Raw genomic sequence first — 22,103 nt, forward strand, 5'->3', positions numbered from 1 at the left:
AACTTTTAAAATGCAAGTTACACATTTTAAAAGTAAATATAGATGAAATTGTGAATCAGGTATAATTTGAACCTAATGAAACATGCAGGAACAAGGGTTAATAAACCAATGTGCTTTGAATTTGTTCAAGTACTGATATTTCTGTATATAAAGATTTAGCATATATAACAGATATTATGCGAAGTGAAAAAAGATTTCCCCAAAATGAAAATATTAAAACTAAGTTAAAATACATAAAGTAGTTAGTATTCCACACAGCATATAACTCAACAAATCAAAAGTTTACATGTCCCAGTTGACCATGTGTGAAAATGCAAAGCAGATATTAAAACTGATATTTAAAACCAGTTTATAATTGGGGGAACATCTAAATCCTTAATTAAAAAACACAAATGAAGTGAAAGCTTTAAACTGGTACACACTGTTCACACCTATATTTCAAGTTTGGAAATGCATATTTGCAAGCAGCAATACAAAAGTATTCATGAAGAATGCATAATCTCTGAAAATTATGAAAACATCCCTGCTACCGATACATTTCTAAATACAAAACTGACTACCATATTTGTTACTTCTGTGTAGCGAGAGAAGTTCATTTTCAAAACAGATAAAATTCAGTCTTTAGGTGTGAATGGTATGAATGACAGTCTTTTTTTTTTTTAATTTCTTAGTTGTTTGGGATTTGTAAGCATGCAAAGCTTTAAACAGGAGGGTCCACCAAGGAACCAGGGTTGTCTTATGGCATCCAGTTAAGCCAGAGCTGGGAATGCCTCTGGGTCATCCACATCAGGAGCAGAAGCACTTGACTGAAAAAGAAACAAAGCAAAATTAACCAGATTCTCAATCTTGAAAACACACTACCAATGTCAACATCTAAAGAATTATTAAAAAGACAAAAAACAACCCTAAAGTTAAAATACTCAGTAAAATGTATCAAAGCTTCTACTTAGAAGGCAAAATTAGAACACAACGACAAATATTTGTGGTAAACCTTAAGCCTCATCCTCAATTTCTATTAGGACCTATAAAACTCCCTAGTAATAGCATAAGATGGTTTTGCTAATAAATCACACAAGTAGATTTATAGGGAACATGTAAAATGAGTTTTTCACTTTGCTGTTTAGTAATCTTAATACATTTGCCAACTGTTTAATAGCAGTGCAATGCACAATAGGAAAGTTACTGAACCAGCCCAGGTGTGTCAACAGATGAATGGATAAAAAGAATGAGGTATTACACACACTGGACTTCCATTTAGCCATAAAGAATAAAAGTACATCACTTGAAGATAAATGGACAGAACTTGAGAACATTATATCAAACAAATAAGCCAGACTCAGAAAGTCAATGGTCCTATGTATATCAGGAAAACAGAAGAAAGAACAGAAGAGGAAGGTGGCCAGGAGGAGGTAGCAGGGGAGAAAAAGGGAGGTAATAAGAGAATGAAACTGACCAAATTTTCTTATATCATAATGATTCCCACTAATATGTAAGATTATATACCAAAGGAAACAGTCTACAAAAAATAACTTGTCTTGTGCCACACAATATGCAAGGCACCGGAGAGATTATACAAAGGGCAAAAATAAATCTCAACGCTTACAGAAGAGTTAGAAATAAAAAATGTTAAGATCTCACAATAGCATGCAATAAATTGTATAATAAACACAAGTATCAGCAGAGATCTAAAAAGCAGTAAGGCATGGGGCATGTTGACCCACACTTGAAATCTCAATACTCTGAAGGCTGAGACAGAAGGGTTGCAGGTTTGTACCAAGCTTCAGCAACTTATTGAGACCGTTTCCAAATAAAAAAATAAAATAGGGCTGAAGATGTAGCAGAGGCTCAATCCTCAGTATCAACCCTCCCCCCACCACCTACACCCACAGTAGTGAGAAATTATCAAAGTAAAGAGAATAGATTGGTATTTCAAGCAAACCTTAGCAAATACCAAGAATTAACTTGATTCCCTATAACCGAATTTCCTTAGTGAGGATGTTGCCGTGGAAACAATAAATTACAAAAAGCCTACCCACAGTACCATGACTAATACCTAGTAAAAACTCAATAAAGTGAGAATAGTTTAACTCTACTGATAGCACTTGTTAAAGTCACTTAAGTGTTTTAAATGAAAATATAACCTAAATTAATTTCTCCAACACATGTTAACTACTTTATCTACTTTTACTTACACTCCCACAAGAACCCAGCCAGTGTTTTACTAAAAGAGGTCCTTCAATTACTTAAAAAAAAAAAAAAAAGGTCTTACAATTACCTTGTCAGTCCTGCTGCCACGATTTGGGCGTCCACCACGCCCACGCCCGCCTCGTCCTCCCCTGCCACCACGTCCTGGGCGGCCTAGGTCTCCAAAATTGATTTCCAGCTGAGACGTTATATCATTTGCTGGTTTCCGGAAATGATGGTCCATAACAGAATCTTCAGCATGAGCCTAAAAATATTAAGTGAAAGACAGAGTAAGGAAAAGTTAATGCTGAAAATTTCTGAATAGCAACCCTCCTGTTAAACATCAACTATTGCTGGGCGTGGTGGAGCACACTTGTAATCCCCACGCTTGGGAGGTGGAGAAAGAAGGATCCTGCAAGGTTCAAAGCTGGCCTTGCTGGCTTAAAAGACCCTGTTTCCAAATGAAAACATTAAAAAAATAGGTGTCTGAGAGTGTGGGCCAGAGGTAGAAGGGTTTCCAGAAACCCCAGTACCACCAAAACAAAACAAAAAACCCAACTATCCAACCTGTACTTTGCATGAACAAATATACCCACCATCTCTACTATGTAGTAAGTTAGCTTTGGACTCAGCATAGAGATTTTAGAATAGCACTCCCTTCTCTTCTCTCAAATTTCTCTAAATTGCAGGTTATTTTGCATAAAGGTATAAAATCACTATCAATCCAAGTGACCCATTCTATATCCTAGACTGATTTGTAACTAGCTGAGAAATCTGCATAAAAACACATTTTAAATATGCCTTCATACCAGGATTTCAATGTCAATCCCTGATAAAGATCTTTGGAAAGACAGCATGTAAACATTCTACTCGTGATAATGCTCAATTTCTTTTTTTATTTTATTTTTTTGGCGGTATTTTATTTTTTGGGTTCCTGGAAACCCTCCCTTCTACCTCCGGGCTACACTCCCAGACCTATTTTATACTTTTTTTATTTGGAAACAGGGTCTCTCGTAATCCCTGCGCTTGGGAGACTGACAGGAGGATCTGGGTTTGTGGTCAGCCTCAACTACTTAATGAAGCCCCCTGCAACTTAGTGATAACCTGTTTCAAAATAAAGAACAAAAGCCTGGCATGGTGGTATAAACTTGTAATCCCTGAGTTTAGGAGGCTGAGACAGGAGGATCGCACAGGTTCGAAGGCAGCCTCAGCTACTTAGTGAGGCTTTCAGCAACTTAGTGAGACCCTGTTCCCAAATAAAATATAAAAAAGGTCTGGGAGTATAACCCGGAGGTAGAAAGCCTCTGGGTTCCACCCCCAGTACCACCAAAAAACAAAAAAAACAAAAAAAAAAAAAAAAAACAGGGCTGGGGGTATAGCTCAGGAGGTAAAATGCCCCTGGGTTCTACCCCCAGTACCACACACACACACAAAATAAAAATAATCAAACTACCCTTGTCAAATCTAGGTTTTATTTTGTATATATGGGACAGACGGAGGAGCAAAAATTAAAGGATTTCCTGAAGGGATTAAAATATTTTGTTGTTTCTAACCAATTTATATTATGTTATTGACATGCTTTAAAAGCACAAATAAATTTTTGTTTGCATCATGTTTTCATCCTGATAACCTATATTAAGTGTAATCCACTTTGTGTCATACCAACTCAATTTAAGGTGGCAGTTTTAGTATTAAAGCAACTTAAAAACAAATGCAAATTCACAAAAACACTAACCAATTAAAAATCAAATCTTTATGCTGTCTTTTTAAATGTTTGCTATTTCAAGCCAATGATATAATTTCATTAATTAGGTTTTAATAACTTTTTAGAACACAGAAAAAAGGCAAATGAAAATACCTGGTGTGGTTACTACACTAAGAAAAAGCTTGGATGTTCTAGGCACATCTCTAACCTTTAAAATTTAGAATTATAAATTAGTACTATATAATTTTAATTTTATAAAATCTGGTACTGTAAATAACTTTCTAGGCCAGTTTTCCAAAGAATGTAGAGAATGATAGTGAGGAACCGGAGCTCAGTTCTTTCAGTTAACATGGTAACTCAGTAATCCCCCATTTTAACTGAGGATTGAAACCAGGGAACTTTCACCTCTTAGCTATACCCCCAGCCCAGGCCTATTTTTAATTTAGAAATAGGGTTTCATTAAATTGTGGAGGGCCTCACTAAATTGCTGAGGCTGACTGTGAGCCTTTGATCCTCCTCAGCCTCCCAAGTACTGGGATTACAAGTGTGTGCCCCATGCCAGATTCAATCCCCCCCCCCTTTTGGTGATACTTGAGATTGAACCCAGAGGTACTCTTTCTTCGAGGCACACCCTCAGCCCAATTTTATTTCTTATTTGGAAATAGGGTCTCACTAGGTGTATTAGCCTCCCTACTTTGTCGTGTCTTTGAACCCCTAATCTTCCTGGCTCAGCCTCCCAATTACTGAGATTACAGGCCTTGTGCCACCAAGTCCAGCTTTCTCTTTTCTAAAAGTTGTTTCCACTTTCTCCTAACTATATTTATCACAAAGATATATAAAAGTATCATATACAGTACATGAGACCCCAATATTCAAAATAAGGCCATATATGCCAATAAGGCTCAATCTAAACAAATAGTATCACTAAAGGTACAATAACCTTAAAGGCCCACAGATACAATGTGGCTTGATATGAAAATGTCATGGCTTCCAAATTATTCAATCAATTCTACATTTTAATTTTCTAAAAGTTCTCAGCTGGGTGTGGTGGCCCATGCCTGTAATCCCAGTACTTGGAAGACTGAATCAGGAGGATTGCAGGTTTTAGGAATCTCACCAAGCAGTAACACTCTCATTAACCTAGTGAGACTCTGTTTCCAAATAACAATTAATCGTGCTGGGGATGTTGTTGCAAACTAGAATGCCCCAGGCCTAATTCGGTTACACCCCTCCACCAAAAAAACTTATATTCTTCCACAAGATAAACAGCCATTTATCCACAGGTGATGCATTCCAAGATCATTCTAGGAGTGCCTACACCATAGCATCAAATCCTATATACACTGTCCCCACCCCCCTACATACAGGCTACTAAGTGACTAAGAGGCAAGTAGTGTATACAGTGTGGATTCATTGGGCAAAGGCATGATTTATATCCTCAATGAGACAAAGATGGATGATGTAAGGTCCATCATACTCTGACAATTTAAGATTTATGAGTTATATATTTATGGAAATTGTCATTTTTTGGACCATGGCTGATCACAGCTAAACTGCAGAAAGCAAAACCACCGTAATGAGGTGCCACTGTAGTTATTTCTAAGTTCAAAGTAAAAACATTTAAACTGGGATAACCTAATTTCTATGAAGTACAGGAAAAAATTTAAAGTACTAATGAATGATCTAAAATTGCAACTAGAATTTTATAAGAAAAATTCCAATTGGGACGCCCTCCCAAATCCTTTACCAATCACCATCTTAAAGAAGCTTGGGTAAATCTTTTCTATATTAACCTATGAAGTTTAGCGATTAATTCAAATCAACAATCTCCCAATGTGAACATTTATGGTTTCAAATCAGAAACTCTGTATTGTTCTACTCAGACATAAAATTTTATTTGAAAGAACTAAAACAAAAAAACCATGTCATAAAAAAGCATGCAAATGAAACAAAGTGGTTGTTTTCTATAGAACTCGACAATATTCTCATTTACTATTTTCATCGAATTTTAAAAATTTTTCTAAACTTAGAAAACCGCTTCTCTTTAACCTCAATTTTACTCCATGTTTCTTCCCAAGTTTGTATCACTGTCATCTGAACATAATAAAATATATTCAGATCTTATTTATATTTAGACCAGAGGCTGTGTGGCTCAATTGTGGAGCTACTGTTCAGCATGTTTGTGGCCCTAGGTTCAATACCCAGCATCAAAAAACAAATCTAACTGGGAGCAGTGGCACACGCTTGTAATCCCAGCATTCAGGAGCCTGAGACGGGAGGATCTAGAATCACAGTTCGAGGACAGCCTAAGCTAACTTAGTGAGGCCCTCTGTAATTTAGTGAGACCCTGTTTCAAATTAAATAATAAAAAATAGGGCAGGGGTGCAGCTCAGATGTTGAATGTCCCAGGGTTCCACCCCTAGACCCACCAAAAAAAACAAAACAAAAAAAAAACAAAAAAAAAAAAAACAAAACTTACTGAATCTTTTTATTACAATTATAGGGTGTTAGCTGGGCTGGTGGGGCATGCTTGTAATACCAGTACTTGGGAGGCTGAGATAGAAGGATTGCAGTTTCATTCGTAGCCAGCCTCAGCTACTAAGTGAGGCTCTCCACAACTTAGTGAGACCTATTCAAAATAAATTAAAAACAGGGCTGTGAGAGCCAGGTGTGGTAGCACACACTTGTAATCCCAGCATTTGGGAGGCTGAGACCAGGAGGATCGCATATCGTGGACAGCCTCAGCTACTTAGTGAGGCCCTTTAAATATAATTTAATTATATTTAACTTAATTATAATAATTATCAAAGAAACAGATTTCTTACACTACATGCTAATACAGATTTTTTCTTTTTAAGCAAGTTACCTACATGCCCAAATGATCCTACATACTGTTTTTTTTAAGCATTTTCCACACAAAATCTAAAGCAGACACTATAAATACAAGCCATAGCTGAACATTTTCAAACCAAGACAAATCTTAATTTTACCTCTTCACTCTTTGATTTATGAAGAACAAATCCCTTCTTCCATTGCCCATCAGCACCTTCATTTGGTTTTCGGATATTAAATTCTACTTTTGCCCGGTCTTTATTTTGGATAGCTTTCCATTCATCCAAAGTCATCTCTTTTGGACCCTCTTCCTTGACCTCTTCAACTTCGTTCTCCCTATAAAAAGTTATTTAAAATTTAATACCTTGTATGCAGCTGGTACAATTTCCACTAAAACATTTTAAACGTAGCTGGGCATAATAGCACATGCTTGTAATCCCAGTACTGTAGAGGCTGAGACAGGAGGACTGCAAGTTCAAAGTCAGCTTCAACAACTTAGCAAGGTCCTCACTTAGTGAGACCCTGTTTCCGAATAAGAAATAAACGGGCTGGGGGTTTAGCTCAGAGGTAGAATGTCTCTGAGTTAAATCCTCAGTGCCCCCCCCACAAAAATATTTTAAACTTGTAAGAACATTAATCCTGACTATTAACCTATTTTGAAGAGTTAGTTTATCAAAGGATGGGGGTGTTAGTTTTTTGGGTAATTCAATGGGTAACATGTAACATGGTAAGAGACCAGAAAATCAGTGCTTGTACTTCAATGAAAATATAGATAAGTGAAAAATACATTATCTTAACAAACTCTTAAAATGATCACTTAGCAGTAACAATTTTTTTTTTTTTTTTGCAGTACTGGGAATGAAACCCAGGAGCATTTTACCTCCAAGCTACTCCCCCAGGCCTATTTTTTATTCTTTATTTTGAAACAGGGTCTCACGGAGTTGCAAAGGGCCTCAGTAACTGAGGCTGTAAATGCACTATGATCCTCCTGTCTCAGCCTCCCAAATGCTGGGATTTCAAGTCTGCACCACCATTCCCAGCTCAGTAACATAATCTTAAATTGAGTTTATTAATCTTTTTGGGTTGCACTGGGGAATGAACCCAGGAGCACTTTCCCTCTGAAGTACACCCCAGCCCTATTTTTTTTCAAATGGTCTCACTAGGTTAATGAGTCTCACTACTTGCTGGTGTTGGCCAGGTACCTGCTATCCTTCTGCCTCACTCTCCGAAGTACCGAGATCACAAATGTGTGCCACCATACCCAACACTTAAGGAAAAGAAAAACAAAAGGTAGTTTCTACAAATTCTAAAATCTATATACTTGCAATTTTCCAAAACAACCTGTTTATGGACAGAAGACTGAGGTTTCAGCGGTAATCAACCGCCCACAACACATATTGGTTGAAATATTTAATACCAAATCAATTATTACCAAATATAATTCCTGGGTTATAATTATTTTAGTTACCCTTTCTTACAAAAAATAGGCCTGGAAACCAATTATTTTAGTCCAATTTCAATTTCCAATTGTTACCAAACAAATCATCTGCTATTTTGGGAGCTCTGTTTCTTTCCAAAGATAGCAAGTGGTTTAGTTAGCTTTAGTGCTCAAATGTCTTCCTCGCTGCTGCCCATTACGGTTTGACTAATCCAATTTGAACTTTCCAGAGCACATTTACATTGAATCAACAAGATACTGGCCAGAGTTTAACTTTGTCGGCCTAAAATAAGAAAATTAAGGATTTAAAAACAGTTCTACTAGCTAGGTATGAGAGGCTAAGACAGGAGAAACACCGTTTGAGGACATCAGCTATGTGCGAGGCTCTTTGCAACTCAGTGAGACCCCGTTTCAATATAAAGAATAAAAAATAGGGCTGGGGGTGTAGCTTGGAGGTAGAATGCCCTAGTACCGACAAAAAAAAAAAAAAAAAAAAAAAAAAAAAAAGTAGCCATTAAACCTACCTTTTAAGGGTTGCTGTAAGAATCATATGAGAACAAAATAGTAGTTCGGGAAACTATAGAAGTTAAGAGATGCTTCTTAAATTTACATTCCATAAGCAAGATACAATGCTATGTTTAGTTTCTCTATTACTTTAGATTAAGAGGACTGACTGGTCTGATGTCACCATCATTATTTTCTTCAGACCAATTATACCCAGTTTTATTCATGGGCCCTGAGCTAAGGATTTGCCTCCAGTACCCTATCAAAGCATCATATCCTTATCCTTATAAACAATTATACTCTGCAGATCACTCCGAAAGGCAAACATAGGCTCTCTATTAAAAAGACAGAGGTGTTGCCAGGCATGGTGGTGCACCTGTGCTTAGGAGGCAGAGACAGGAGGATTGTGCAGTTTCGAAGCCAGCCTTGCTGGCTTAAGAGACCCTGTTTGCAAATTTAAAAAAATATAAAATAGGTCTGGGAGTGTAGCCCGGAGACAGAAGGGTTTCCAGAAACCCCAGTAACACCAAGGGGAAGGGGGGGGGGGAGACAGCGGTGTTGAATATTCTAGAGTACTTAATGTTATGTAGGGTTCCTTAATATACCCATTACTAAGTATAATTTTATTAGCTTTTTTTTTTTTTGTGGTACTGGGGGTGGAACCCAGGGGCTTTTCCCTCTACAGGCTATACTCCCAGATCTATTTTATACTTTATTTGGAAACAGGGTCTCACTAAGTTGCTAAGAGCTTCACTAAGTAGCAGAGTTAGCTTTGAACCTGTGTGATCTTCCTGTCTCAGCCTCCCAAGTGCTGGGATTACAAGCGTGCACCACCACACCCGGCTATAATTTCATTAGTGATCTTACAAAATTATGACTCCACAATTTCAAATAAGCAAATAAACTTATACTTTCTCAAGGGCAAAATGTCACTTCTCAATACCATTTTTATCTACTTCCTCTAACAGCAAATAATTTTTCCCTAAGTTAACAAGCCCAGGAAATACAATGTTCCATTTCATTATTAACAGTGGTTACCACAAGAGCAATTCTTTCTGGAGAAAAGGAAGTTTAGAATGAGCACCCCTGACTGATTTGGATGTGGTCTGTGGATAATCACTGTACTACATAAAGACATATGGACCCATGGAACAGAACCTAGAACCAACCCCCCCCACACACAAATCTATATATTTACGGTCAACTGATTTCTGACATAGTGCTAGAAGTAGATATTCCTATGCAGGAAAAGAAAACTAGATCTGTCTCCCACTGTACACAAAAACCAACTCAAAATGGATCAAAAACTTAGTGCTAAGCCGGGCACAGGGGTAAACGCTTGTCATCCCAGCATTTGGGAGGCTGAGACAGGAGGATCTCACAGATAGCCTGGGCCTACCTAGCAAGGCACTTTGCAACTCAAGTGAGACCTTATTTCAAAATAAAGAATGAAAAATAGGGCTGGGGTATAGCTCAGAGGTAGAATACCCATGGGTTCCATCCCCAGTACCACAAACAAAAACTAGAAATGCTTCAAGGAGTTGTCTGTGTAGTTTTCTTTGGATAAAACCCCAAAGACACAGGCAACAAAAGCCAAGGGCTGCTGTTGCTTAGAAAATAAAAGCAATCAGCAGAGTAAAGATAACCTAGAGAATGGAAGAAAACATGACCAAGCTATTCATTAAGAGTAGCATAAATGTATAAGGAACTCAACTCAATAGCAATAAAAATCGGACTAAAAAATAGACAAAAGCTGAGCGTGTTGGCGCATGTCTGTAATTCCAATACTTGGGAGGCTCAGATAGGTAGACTGCAGTTTCAAGGACAGCCTCAGCAACTGAGACCCTACTTCAAAATAAAAAGGCTAGGGGTGTAGCTCAGAGATAGAATGCCTGAGTTCAATCTCCAGCACTAAAAAAAAAAGACAAATGACACAGACATTTCTCAATAGACATAATAACGACCAAAAAGTATGCAAAATAATGCTCAATCTCAGTGGTCTTCAGTAAAACGAAAATCAAAACCATAATGAAAAGCTGGGTGTGGTGGCACATGCTTGTAATCTCAGCATTTGGGAGGCTGAGACTGGAGGATCGTGGTTCGCTGACAGCCTCAGCTACTTGGTGAGGCCCTCTGCAACTTAGTGAGACCCTGTTTCAAAATAAAGAATAAAAATAGGGCAGAGGGTGTAGCTTGGAGGTAGAATGCCCTGGGTTCCATCCCCAATCCCGAAAAAAAAGTTAGAAGGGCTGTTATCAAAAGAAAAATGTAACAAATGTTGGCAAGTATACAGAGAAAAGGGAACTCTCATACTATTAGGACTATAAATTAATACCGTTTTTTTCTTCTTTTTTTTTTGGTGGTACTGGGGGTGGAACCCAGAGGCTTTCTACCTCCGGGCTATACTCCCAGACCCATTTTATATTTTATTTGGGAACAGGGTCTCACTAAGTAGATGGAGGCTGGCTTCGAACCTGCGTGATCCTCCTGTCTCAGCCTCCCAAGCGCAGGGATTACAAGCATGCGCCACCATGCCTGGCTAACTAATACCATCTTGATGGAAAGCAGTAGAAAATATCCAAAAACCAAACAAACAAAAGCAGACATAGAACTACCATAGGATTCAGTAATTCCAAAACTAGGTTTCTAAAGGAAATAAAATCAGCATGTCAGAGACACCAGCAACCCTATCTTTTGTGTGTGTGGTACTGGGGATTAACCCAGAGATAACCCTACCTTTGAGTTAATACCCTCTCATTCCCTATTTATTTTTTACTTTAAAGTAGACTCTTGCTAAGTTACTGCTCACTAGCCTTGAATCTGTTGTGATCCTCCTGTCTCAGCCATCCCCATGTTTATGGCAGCACTATTAACAAAAGCTGAGACATAGAATCAATCTTTGTCAATTGAATCAATTTTTAAAATGTGGTATATACACACAAAGGAATATTATTCAGCCATAAAAATAAAATACTATTTGTGTAGCATCATAGAACCACAAGACATTGTTACAAGCCGACACGGAAGGACATACACCATAAGCTCTCATTTATATGGAAGCTGTGAGTTAATCTCATAGAGTAAAACAGGAGTTACCAGAACTTGGGACATCTGGTAGGAGATGGAATGGTTACTAGGTACAAGGGTGACACTGAATGTGAAGTAATTTATGTTTTATAGCACAGAAAGATAATGTGGTGGGTAACTACTGTGTATTTCAAAAGCTAGTAGATTGGGAAGCTGAGACCAGAGGATCACAGTTCGCAGCCAGCCTCTGCTACTTAGTGAAGCCCTTTGCAATTCAGTGAGTCCAGGTTTCAAAATAAAGAAAAATTAGGGCTGGGGGATGCAGCTCAAAGGTAGAATGCCCCTGGGTTCCATCCCTAGTATTGGGGGTGGGGGTGGGGGCAAAAAGGCTAGTAGAGAACTGAGAGTGGTGGTACACACTTGTAATTCCGGCATTTGGGAGGCTGAGACATCGTGGTGCGCAGACAGCCTCAGCTACTTAGTGAGGCCCTTTACAACTCAGTGAAACCCTATTTCAAAATAAAGAATAAAAAATAGGGCTGGGGGTATATCTCAGTGGTAGAATGCCCCAGGTAGACAAATCAATTCTCGCCTCATCATCACATACTAACACATGTGTTATCACTGTCCCATAAATATGTACAATCACTACATGTCAACTAAAAAAGTACAATTTGTAACTGAGATTGAGCCCAGAGGTATTCTACCTCCAAGGTATATTCTCAGGCCTTTAATAACCTTTTATTTTGAAACAGGATCTTGCTAGGTTGCTGAGTCTGCCCATGAACATCAAATGTCTCATCAACTGAGTACCAGGACTACAGGTGTGCATCCCCATAAAGATTTTTTCCCTGTGGTACTAAAGATTTAACCCAGGGTCATTCTACCCCCAAACTACACTGCTGATCCCATTTTAATTTTGAAACAGGGTCTTACTAAGTGACTGAGGGCCTCACCTAAGTTGCCGAGGCTGGCCAAAAATCTATTATCCTGTTTCAGTCTCCCAAGTAAAGTATTTTTGAATTAAAAAAATATATATACATATATGTATGTATATATATAACTGGGTGTAGTGGCAAACACTACAACAACAACAAAAAGAAAAGTGTGATCCAAGACTTAATGCCATAATTTCCTGTGCATATAACTTCTATTTGCTGTAGTTGCAATTTCAGGGTAGGGGGCATTTAATTATTTCTACCAGATTACCTTTTTTTGGGTGGTACTGGGGGTGGAGCCTAGAGGCTTTCTACACCCAGGCTATACTTCCAGACCTATTTAATATTTAATATTTTATTTGGAAACAGGATCTTACTAAGTTGCTGAGAGCCTAAGTAGCTGAGGCTGGCTTCAAACCCAAACTCTGGGATTACAAGTGTGCGCCACCACACCAGCTCCTGATTACCTTTAATATGTTAACTCTCACCCTTGGGAAAAAACCCAAAAGCTTTAAAATCAAGTCTTCAATCAAAACTCAGAAAATGGACATTAAGAAAGCTAATGACCAAGCAGTATTTTCTCATACTTGGGTTCTTCATACATTTTAAAACTGGAGTAGAGCTGGTGGACATCTCAGCATTTGGGAGGCAGACACAGGAGGATTGCAGGCTCAAGGCCAACATGCAGAAACTTAGCAAGCCTCATTTCAAAATAAAAAATTAATAGGGCTGGGAATCGAGTGACTCCGTATAATGCCCTGGAGTTCAATACCACACAGATACACACAAAAAGAACAACAAAAAAAATTTACAGGATTGCTATGTTCAAAACTCTATATTAATGCAAAAAAAGAGATAAAACTAATTTAAAAATCATTCAGTCGGGTGAGGTGGCGCCGATACTAATCCTAGCCATTTGGGAGGCTGAGACAGGATTGTGGCTTGAGGATAGCCTCAGCTACTACTTAGTGAGGCCTTCTGCAACTCAGTGAGACCCTGTTTCAAAATAAATAAAAATTCACATTTCCTAGTTTCAACTAATTTTAGTAAGTACCATTATAAAATATTCAAACTATTTTGGGCTGTGAATTAAACATTACAAGTACTTCTTATCCCAACAATTTGGTCTAATTTTTAGAAACCTCCAACTTTAGCTTATAATTCCCACTAATTCTTCTAATTCTACTCACTGTCCCATGGCAGAACAGCAATCACCAAAATTCCTCACCACAATATTTTTATCAAATAATGTAGCTACAGAAGCCGGGCGTGGTGGCACTCGCTTGTAATTCCAGCACTTAGGAGGCTGGGACTGGAGGATCACGGTTCATGGACAGCCTCAGCTACTTAGTGAGGGTCTTCGCAACTCAGTGAGACCCTGTTTCAAAATAAATTAAAAAATAGGGCAGGGCTGTAGCTCAGAGGTCAAATGCCCCTGGGTTCCCTCCCCAGACCCACAAAAAATAAAATAAAATAAAATAAAAAACAAGGTAGCTACATTATATGCATGGTACTTTATTCCTATTTTCCATTCTAAGATTATTAAGACGTCATTTGTGTGATTAGGGCTAGTAAACTTTACTTATATATTTCATAACTTTTGTTGGTACCGAGGATTGAACCTAGGGGCATTCTACCTCTGAGCCACACCCCCCAGACCTATTTTTATTTTTTATTTATTTGTGGTACTGGGGATGGAACCCAGGGGCATCCTACTTCCGAGCTGCATCCCCAGCCCTATCATTTTATTCTTTATTTTGAAATTGGGTCTCACTGAGTTGCAAAGGGCCTAAGTGGCTGAGGCTGTCCTCAAACTGCGATCCTCTAGTCTCAGCCTCCCAAATGCTGGGATTAAGAGAGTTCCCCACCACACCCTCAGACCTATTTTTATTTTGAAACAAGCTCTAACTAGGTTGATAACTCTCACTACTTGCTGATGCTGTCCTCAAATCCATGATCCATCTGTCTCAGCCTCCCAAGTTATTGCTATTGGGATTACAAGTGAATTCCACCACACTCAGCTTTATATTTCTTAATTTTTTAAAATATGTAACATCGAAAGTCAGGCATGGCGGCACACATTTGTAATTCCAGCACTCAGGAGTCTGAGACTAGACAATTGTGCCTCAGCTACTTAGTGAGGCCCTCTGCAACTTAGTAAGACCCTGTTTCAAAAAATAATATGGGGGGGGGGCTGGTTTTTACCATTAAAATCTCTTTGGTTTTTAACACACACACACACACACACACACACACACACACACACACACACACACACACAATAGTACAGGGGGTATAGGCTCAGAGGTCAAATGTCCCTGGGTTCCATCCCCAGACCCCCCCCAAAAGATGTATGACATTTTTATTTGCCTATCTATACGGATTCTTCTAAATAGTATTCCAGGATGAGGGGACAATAAAGTATCTCTTGTCAAAGGGCCAAGTAACAGCAATTACTCTGAGTTATTAGTAAAAACCCAAACTGATTTCAATGTTGGAGCATTACTGTCTCACATAAAACCACTTACTTATTTTCAGTATCTGCCACTGGGTGTTCTTCACCTTCAGGTGTTTCCTCAGTCACATTTGATTGATCCAAGTCACTGCAATTATAAGATATTTGTTTCTGAATGTATTTGGGAGACTCTCTAAGGAAAGAAAGAAAAAGAAAGGCATCTAGGTCCATTACATGTAATGGAAGGGTTCTTCATACAAAAGTAATAAAAACATTCACATTTTTAAAGTCTTCCGGCTACACTGACTTCCTAGTAGACCTCTAAGAGAAAACAATGTAAGCTACTGGTTAAATTAGTTCATGTACTTTTCAAATAAACTTTACTGGCTTATAAAAAGAATTTTTTTTTTTTTTTTGCAGTACTAGGGATGGAACCCAGGGGCATTCTACTTCCGAGTCCTATTCTACCCCCAGTCCCATTTTTCGTCTTTTTTTGAAACAGGGTCTCACTTTTTTTTATTTTTTGCAAAGGGCCTCACTAAGTAGCTGAGGCTGTCTGCAAACCGTGACCCTCCTGTCTCTGCCTCCCGAATGCTGGGATTACAAGCATACGCCCAGCTATGAAATTTTTAAAGGACTGATATCCAATAGCTTGGAGTAGAAACTATTATACACACAATTAAGTCTTAAGACCCAAATAACTTCAATGTTGAATTTCAAGAAAAACTATATATCCATTCGAAAAGCATATATAATTTTTTTTATAGCACTGAGGATTGAACTCAGGGCTATTCTACCTACAAGCCCAACCCCCAGCCCTATTTTATCCTTTATTTTGAAAGTCTCACTAAGTTGTGGAGGCCTAAGTAGCTCAGGCTGCCCACAAACCTGTGATCCTCCTGTCTCAGCCTCCCAAGTACTGGGATTACAAGTGTGCGCTACCACACCAGGCTACAAAAATACATAAGTACAGAAACGTCGCTTATTTGATACACTAGAATCCAGACCTACCCTTTAAGAGACTTAATAATTTTGAGACAAGAGTGCCCACTCCTATTTAAAGGACAAATGTAGTTAAGTATGGGTTAGCTTCTAGTAAGGTATATTAATATCACTGAAATTATATTCATTAAAAAAAATCAGAATACCAACGTTAATTCATCTTTGACAGTTCCCCAGTTGTGAGATCCGCTACCTCCGCGTTTGTCCTCATGTTTCAGGCCACTGTAATGTGAAAAAGAACTAACAAAACTGAGTTAACATAATACTCTTTAATTCTAGAAATTCAATTTTGTTTTTATTAAATAACACATTAAAATGTAAAAATAAAATAACAACCAATATAAGACTTACGATCTATCACTTCCACTATGCCTATCAAATTCACGTTTGCCACGAGAATCAAATCCATCTCCTCGGCCCATTCCACGTCCGCGGCCTCCTCGGCCCCTTCCAAGACCACCACGACCTCGGATGGGTCGGTCAATAACTGGTCTACAATATAAATTTAATAATTATACATCCAAGGTTTCCAAAGAAAGAAATAGAAGAAATCTATTCAGGGGTTCAAAATCACAGAACATGTTTACTGGCTCATAACCCGTTAAGTTAAATATATACTTTGAAAAAGTCAGGCCTATTTCCAAACACACAAAGGGGCCCAAAGTAGGAAGAGACTTTCCTAAAATACAACAAAATCTTTGTGTGGGTATGGTACTGGGGATTGAACTCAGAGGCATTCTACCTCTAAGTTACACCCCAGACTGGTTTTATTTATTTGGAAACAGGGTCTCAATAGGTTTCGGAGTCTTATTAAATTGCTGGGGCTGGCTTCAAACCTGTAATCCTCCTTATTCTCCCAAGTACTAACATTATAGGTCTGTGCCACCACACTGGCAACAACATCATTTTAGCATTCTTTAAAACATTACTACTTGTGCATGTGCTTTTTTTTAAAATTTTGCTATTCATTGGACAACAATGCAGCAGAATTGCTATTCACCAATACTACTAAAAAGTAAAAACATCTAAACTGGAAAATGAACAACCTGTTTCACTATAAGCAATTAACGAGTAATACTGTCCTTTCAACCCAATATCTGGTGAAAGCAAGGAAAAGAAGTTGATCATCAACTGATGTTTCATTACAAGAGATCCAAGTTTGAACTGTTATATAAGCCTAACAATGCCCACACCACGAGGCTGAGACAGAAGGATCACAGGTTTGCAGCCAGGTTCAGCTACTTTGTGAGGCTCTTAGTGAGACCCTGTTTCAAAATAAAGAATAAAAAAATCAGGCTCAGGGTATAATTTGGAGGTAGAATGCCCTGGGTTCAATCCCCAGCAACACATAAAAACACACACGCGTAGTCAGCCAAGTGGGTTCCTGGCAATTATGCCCAGTTATCTCTATGTTCAGGTATAACTGAAAATGAGATTTTAAAAAATCTTACCTATCAACTGAAAATTCTCCTCCTTCACCCTTTTCTTCAAGTGGCTTTTCAAATCTTCTTTCACGAGGTGGTCGCCTTTCTGATCTCCTATCAATTATTTTCCCTTCACCCTGAAGTTGTTGATCTGGTCTTCTCCCAACACGTCTTATTCCTAACATGACAAATAACCCAAGTAAAAAATTATTTTTTCAAATACAAAAAGGTTAGGCCTAGACTATTAAAAGGCAAACACTGGGCACCCCTAATATGCAACAAACTACCCAAGGGAAATCCCTACTTAAAGGCAAACTTATATGAATGGCCCTTCAAAAATAGATGAAGGACTCGCTATATGATCCTATACAATTCATGAGGGCAAGAAAAACAGAGTAAAAGGACTCATAATCCTATAAAATTATAAACCTGAAAAGAAAACTTAGGATTAGAGAACATCCAGACAGATCAAAAAGAACTATTCAACAACAAAAAAGTACTATTTTCTCAAACATATGATAAAAGTGCACATAAGGCATACACGCACACACATATATGCATCACCACACCCCATATCCAACTTCTTTTTAAAAGCTGTTACATAACCACTGGGTAATAGTTATTAGTATGAATGGCAAAAATTTCCCCTCCAGGTTTGTCCTTTAAGTATCTTTGCTTTCAGAGAATCGTTTTTTTGAAAAAAATTATACATAAAATAAAGAACCTCCTTTAAGCTGTATAAGAAACACGAGACCTAGGGGTGTAGCGCAGTGGGCAAAGCATGTGTGTGTGAACATGCACCAGACACTCCCAGCACCAAAAACAGTGAAAAGAAACAAAAAACTTATGACACTAAATGATGGCTTATGTGTTTACTGTTTTAACTTTTCACTGTATTCCTGTTAATGTCAGGCCCACAGTCCAAAGTAAACCAGTATGAATTATTGGTAAGAACAAATAAGATCAATGGTTAACTATGACTAAGATTTTAGGTATTCTGTAATTCCCAAACCATAGCTTCTGTCTGACAAAGTTTTTTTTTTAAAGCAGCTAAGAAACCAATTTTACAAAACCTTTAATTATTTTTTACTTATTTTTTTAAGAAAGTGAAACACTATCAGGATATACCCAATTGTTCACATGCCTGTAACTACAGCCAAACTGACAACTTTGTAATAAAAATTTAGGATTCATTCCTGTAAATGCTCAGAACAGACCACAAACGCAGAATTTGCACCAAGACATTTAAATAAATTTCATCAGAGGTATTGGGGTGGAGCTAGGGAACCAGTCCTTATAATGATATCCAAGCCAAACACACCCAAATGAACAATGGCTTGCTTCCCCACCCAACAGTCAACATCAGGCCAACAGCATGTAAAAATCTTACCCAATAAACTCATTATGGGGTGGAGGTATAGCACCCTGGTAGAGCACCTGCCCTCCTATGCAAGGCCCTGGGGTTTGATCACCAGTACCATAAAAAATAAACCCATCTAATGAAAAACAATTAGTGTTAAAAATAATGCAAGCTTCTTTACCATACTTCTATACTCATAACCAAACTGCACTCAATTTCAGGCTGTTATTTTTTAAAATAATAATAATAAACCTGTTCTACATTCAGTGACATTCTACTGTATCAACAAGATCTTCAAATGGACAAAAGACAAGCTACAAAATTCATATAACAATAAACAGATCTAGTGAGTCCTGTTATCAAAAGACACACACTTGATGGAGCAAGAAGAGTAGGAACTTTGTTTACAGGTCTATCTATCCTCAATACACAAAATGTTGACTGTGGTAGGTTCTGAAAACCAGTTTTTTCATTCACCATTTCCCTATATTTGCTTGTATTTTATAGTTTCAGGGCTAAGGTCAGGTGTGCCCTGAAATACTAAGGAAAATGTTGGGGTATAGTTTTCCCAAGGAAAGAATGACTTACTTAAATGGCAAACAATCCTGGTTATTAACTTATGAAGTAATTTCTTACAAATAGAACTTATAATGCTAGCTTCTAGTTTTGAGAGCTCTTTCACAAATAGGCTTCATAACAGGCACTTAAATCATGCTTTGAATATTTAAAATGAATGAATACACCTACCTGGTACATTTCAGATTTGTTTTAGACCCAGCTTTTTCATGTACTTTTTTTGAATCAGTGTGATCAAGTAGATGAACTTCAGCATAGTTTAAATAATTATACAAACCAGTGTTCTTTAACATAGGAATTAAATGCTTTATTCAACTGTGGTAGATTGCCAAAAAGCTTAATGGGCTGAACAGACACTTGGTCTAAGAGACATATATACTTTTTAACACTTCAGCTATGCTTTTACCTTCCTACTCTAAATTTTAACACAATTACTATTTGCATTCACCACCTAATTCCTAGACTTTTCATTCCATCCCTCACATAAATAAAAAAAAAAAAAGCAAAAACCCTAATCCCAACCTAACACAGGCTAATGAGGAACAACTCCTTTCAGGAGCACGTGGCAAGGGGCAATTTCAACTTTCAACATAAAAAGGCAGTTTTAAATATCCAGACCTTAGCTCCAACACCTACGGGCGTATTGATCATGTTCGCTTTTCCCTATCCCGATTGTTTTTCCTTTTTCATCCACAACAAACTAGTAAGGAGCAAGAAGGCAAAAATATAAACTGTGAAATTCATAGTACCCTGGAACTACTGCCAATAATCTGACCATGCTTCAGGCACATGCAAAGGAAAAGCTGCACTCTAAAGGGCGCTGCCGCGGGAACGTTGTGACAGCCTCGGCACGCATCTCACTCACGAGGTCCAAACCAGGACATTTGAAATAGTGCGGGGAGTCGGCAGAGAGGATCGCGACACTAGGGCGATCCTCAGTACTTCGTCAATAACCACGGTCTTCTTTCAGAATCCCCAGGTCGGCTTAATCGAGTGTAGACAAATTCCTCTCTTCCCAACAGTTTTAATTCACTCCAGCAAGTTATCGTAAGGACGCTAAGAGTTATGGAGGTGGAGGGGTTAACACTAAAACACAGGTGGTACAACGAGCAGCAGCTTCCGCCACACTGATAGCCTCGAACCCAGAAACGGCCTCCCTGCAAACTCCGAGCCCCAGCTTTTAACTGGGGTACCTCGCGCCATCATGGGACAAGATGGCAGGGCAGGAGCCTAAAACAGACAGCAGCACCTCGGAGGAGTACTCTGAGAAAGAGCTCCCCCGGGGAGCAGTTGGGGACCCCGAGGCTTGCTGGTCACTGCGCAAAGCTGCAGGAGCAGCTGGGCCGCCCTGCTCCCCGGCCCATGCGCTCGCCGCCGGGAATCGGCGGGAAGGCGCGCTCGCAGACAGGTCGCCTGGCGCAGGCGGGAAGCGGCGGCGGCGTGGACTCGGGCAGCCACGCTCCGGCGCCTCGGCTGGACCGGCTTTTGTCGCGTGGGGGGAAAAGGAAGGGACTCGGCGGCCGGGTCTCCCGCGGACCCTCGGAGCTGCAGCTGCAGCAAGTGGCGCCGCCGGCGCCCCGGCCCCTCGCCCCATCCATCCCGGCCTCCCCGCCGGCTTTACCTTCTTTCTTCAGCGCCACGGGCGGCTGCGTCTCCTCTTTCTTGTCAGCCACGCCGACGCTGGGAGGCAGCGGGTTCTTGCGGTCCTTCTGCGACTCTTTGCGCAGCTGTTTGCCGGCCGCGTTGGAGTTGGTCTGGGCCGCGGCCTGAGCTGCGCTCTTGGCCCCGGGGCCCCCAACGCCGCCCCCGCCGGCTTCTTTTTTCTTGTTCTCCGCTGCCTTCAGCACCTCAAAGGGGTCCGATTCGTCGTCAAATAACTGGTCGAATCGGTTGGTGACCACGCAGCCGAAGCCTTCCTGTAGGTGCCCAGGCATGATGGTGGCTCGGCGGCGCGTTCCTCCACGGATTGCAGCGGGCCGAGCCGAGCCAAGAGCGCCTGCTTCAGCTCTTCCCACAAGATGGCCGGGCCGAGAGAGGGGGGCCGTCTTCTCTTCCGGCGCCAGGCACACATCCGGGAGCGGCCGGCGCCGCGCGGCCTCACGGGATGTGTAGGCCGGCGCTGTTCCCCCTGCGGCCGCTGTCGGCGCCGGGACTACAACTCCCAGCGTGCCCCGCGCGGCAGCTCTTCGCGCGCGCCCGAGAGGCGGGATCTCCCGGCGCAAGTGAAGCGTGCGAGCCGGAGCTGGGGAAGCGTGGTGGTGGTGGTGGTGGTGGTGGTGGGCGGAGTCCTGCCACCTGCTCTTGTCACCCTGAGACTCGCTAGGTCTTTAGCCACCCTGAAAACAGGAAAACGTGACGGCTCCTTGAGAGCACGAAAGTGCTCTGTCTTGGGTTTCTCCCATCCTGTCCCCGGCCCGGCGCTAACTTTCTCCACCTCTGCGGGAGGGTCAAGGTGACTCCCAGACCTGGCCGCCGGCGACTCGCAAACTTCCGGGGGAGGGGGTTCGGCGCCCGTGTGCACCCCCCGCCCCGAGCTGCTCGGCTGCTGGGGTCGCCCCCTCGCCCCCCACAGCGGGTCCAGGCTCTTCTGCTGAATGTGAGGCGGGGGCTACCCTTCCTCTCTCGGGTTGCAGAGAAGTACCCCCAAAGACCATCACC

At 40.2% G+C, this 22,103-nt stretch overlaps 1 protein-coding gene across 4 annotated transcripts; it reads right to left on the minus strand.

Moving 5' to 3' along the window:
- Positions 1-749: 749 nt before the first annotated feature.
- On the minus strand, positions 750-21,394 carry SERBP1 (SERPINE1 mRNA binding protein 1; the record flags this gene model as incomplete). Of its 4 annotated transcripts, none has more annotated exons than XM_080692098.1 (8): positions 21,067-21,394; positions 17,537-17,687; positions 16,437-16,577; positions 16,236-16,307; positions 15,157-15,231; positions 6,880-7,057; positions 2,276-2,449; positions 750-806 (listed from the first exon to the last, which is right to left on the minus strand). In XM_080692098.1, the coding sequence occupies exons 1-8, from the start codon at positions 21,377-21,379 to the stop codon at positions 750-752; spliced, it is 1,161 nt and encodes a 386-aa protein (XP_080548224.1). In that variant the 5' UTR covers positions 21,380-21,394. The 4 variants fall into 4 exon arrangements, with proteins under 4 accessions (XP_080548224.1, XP_080548222.1, XP_080548223.1 ...); XM_080692096.1 differs by having other exon boundaries at positions 15,157-15,276; XM_080692097.1 differs by having other exon boundaries at positions 16,236-16,325.
- Between the last annotated feature and the right edge of the window lie 709 nt (positions 21,395-22,103).

Source organism: Muscardinus avellanarius (genome assembly GCF_963383645.1).
Source record: "Muscardinus avellanarius genome assembly, chromosome: 3".
In the NCBI taxonomy this organism is placed as follows: Eukaryota; Metazoa; Chordata; class Mammalia; order Rodentia; family Gliridae; genus Muscardinus; species Muscardinus avellanarius.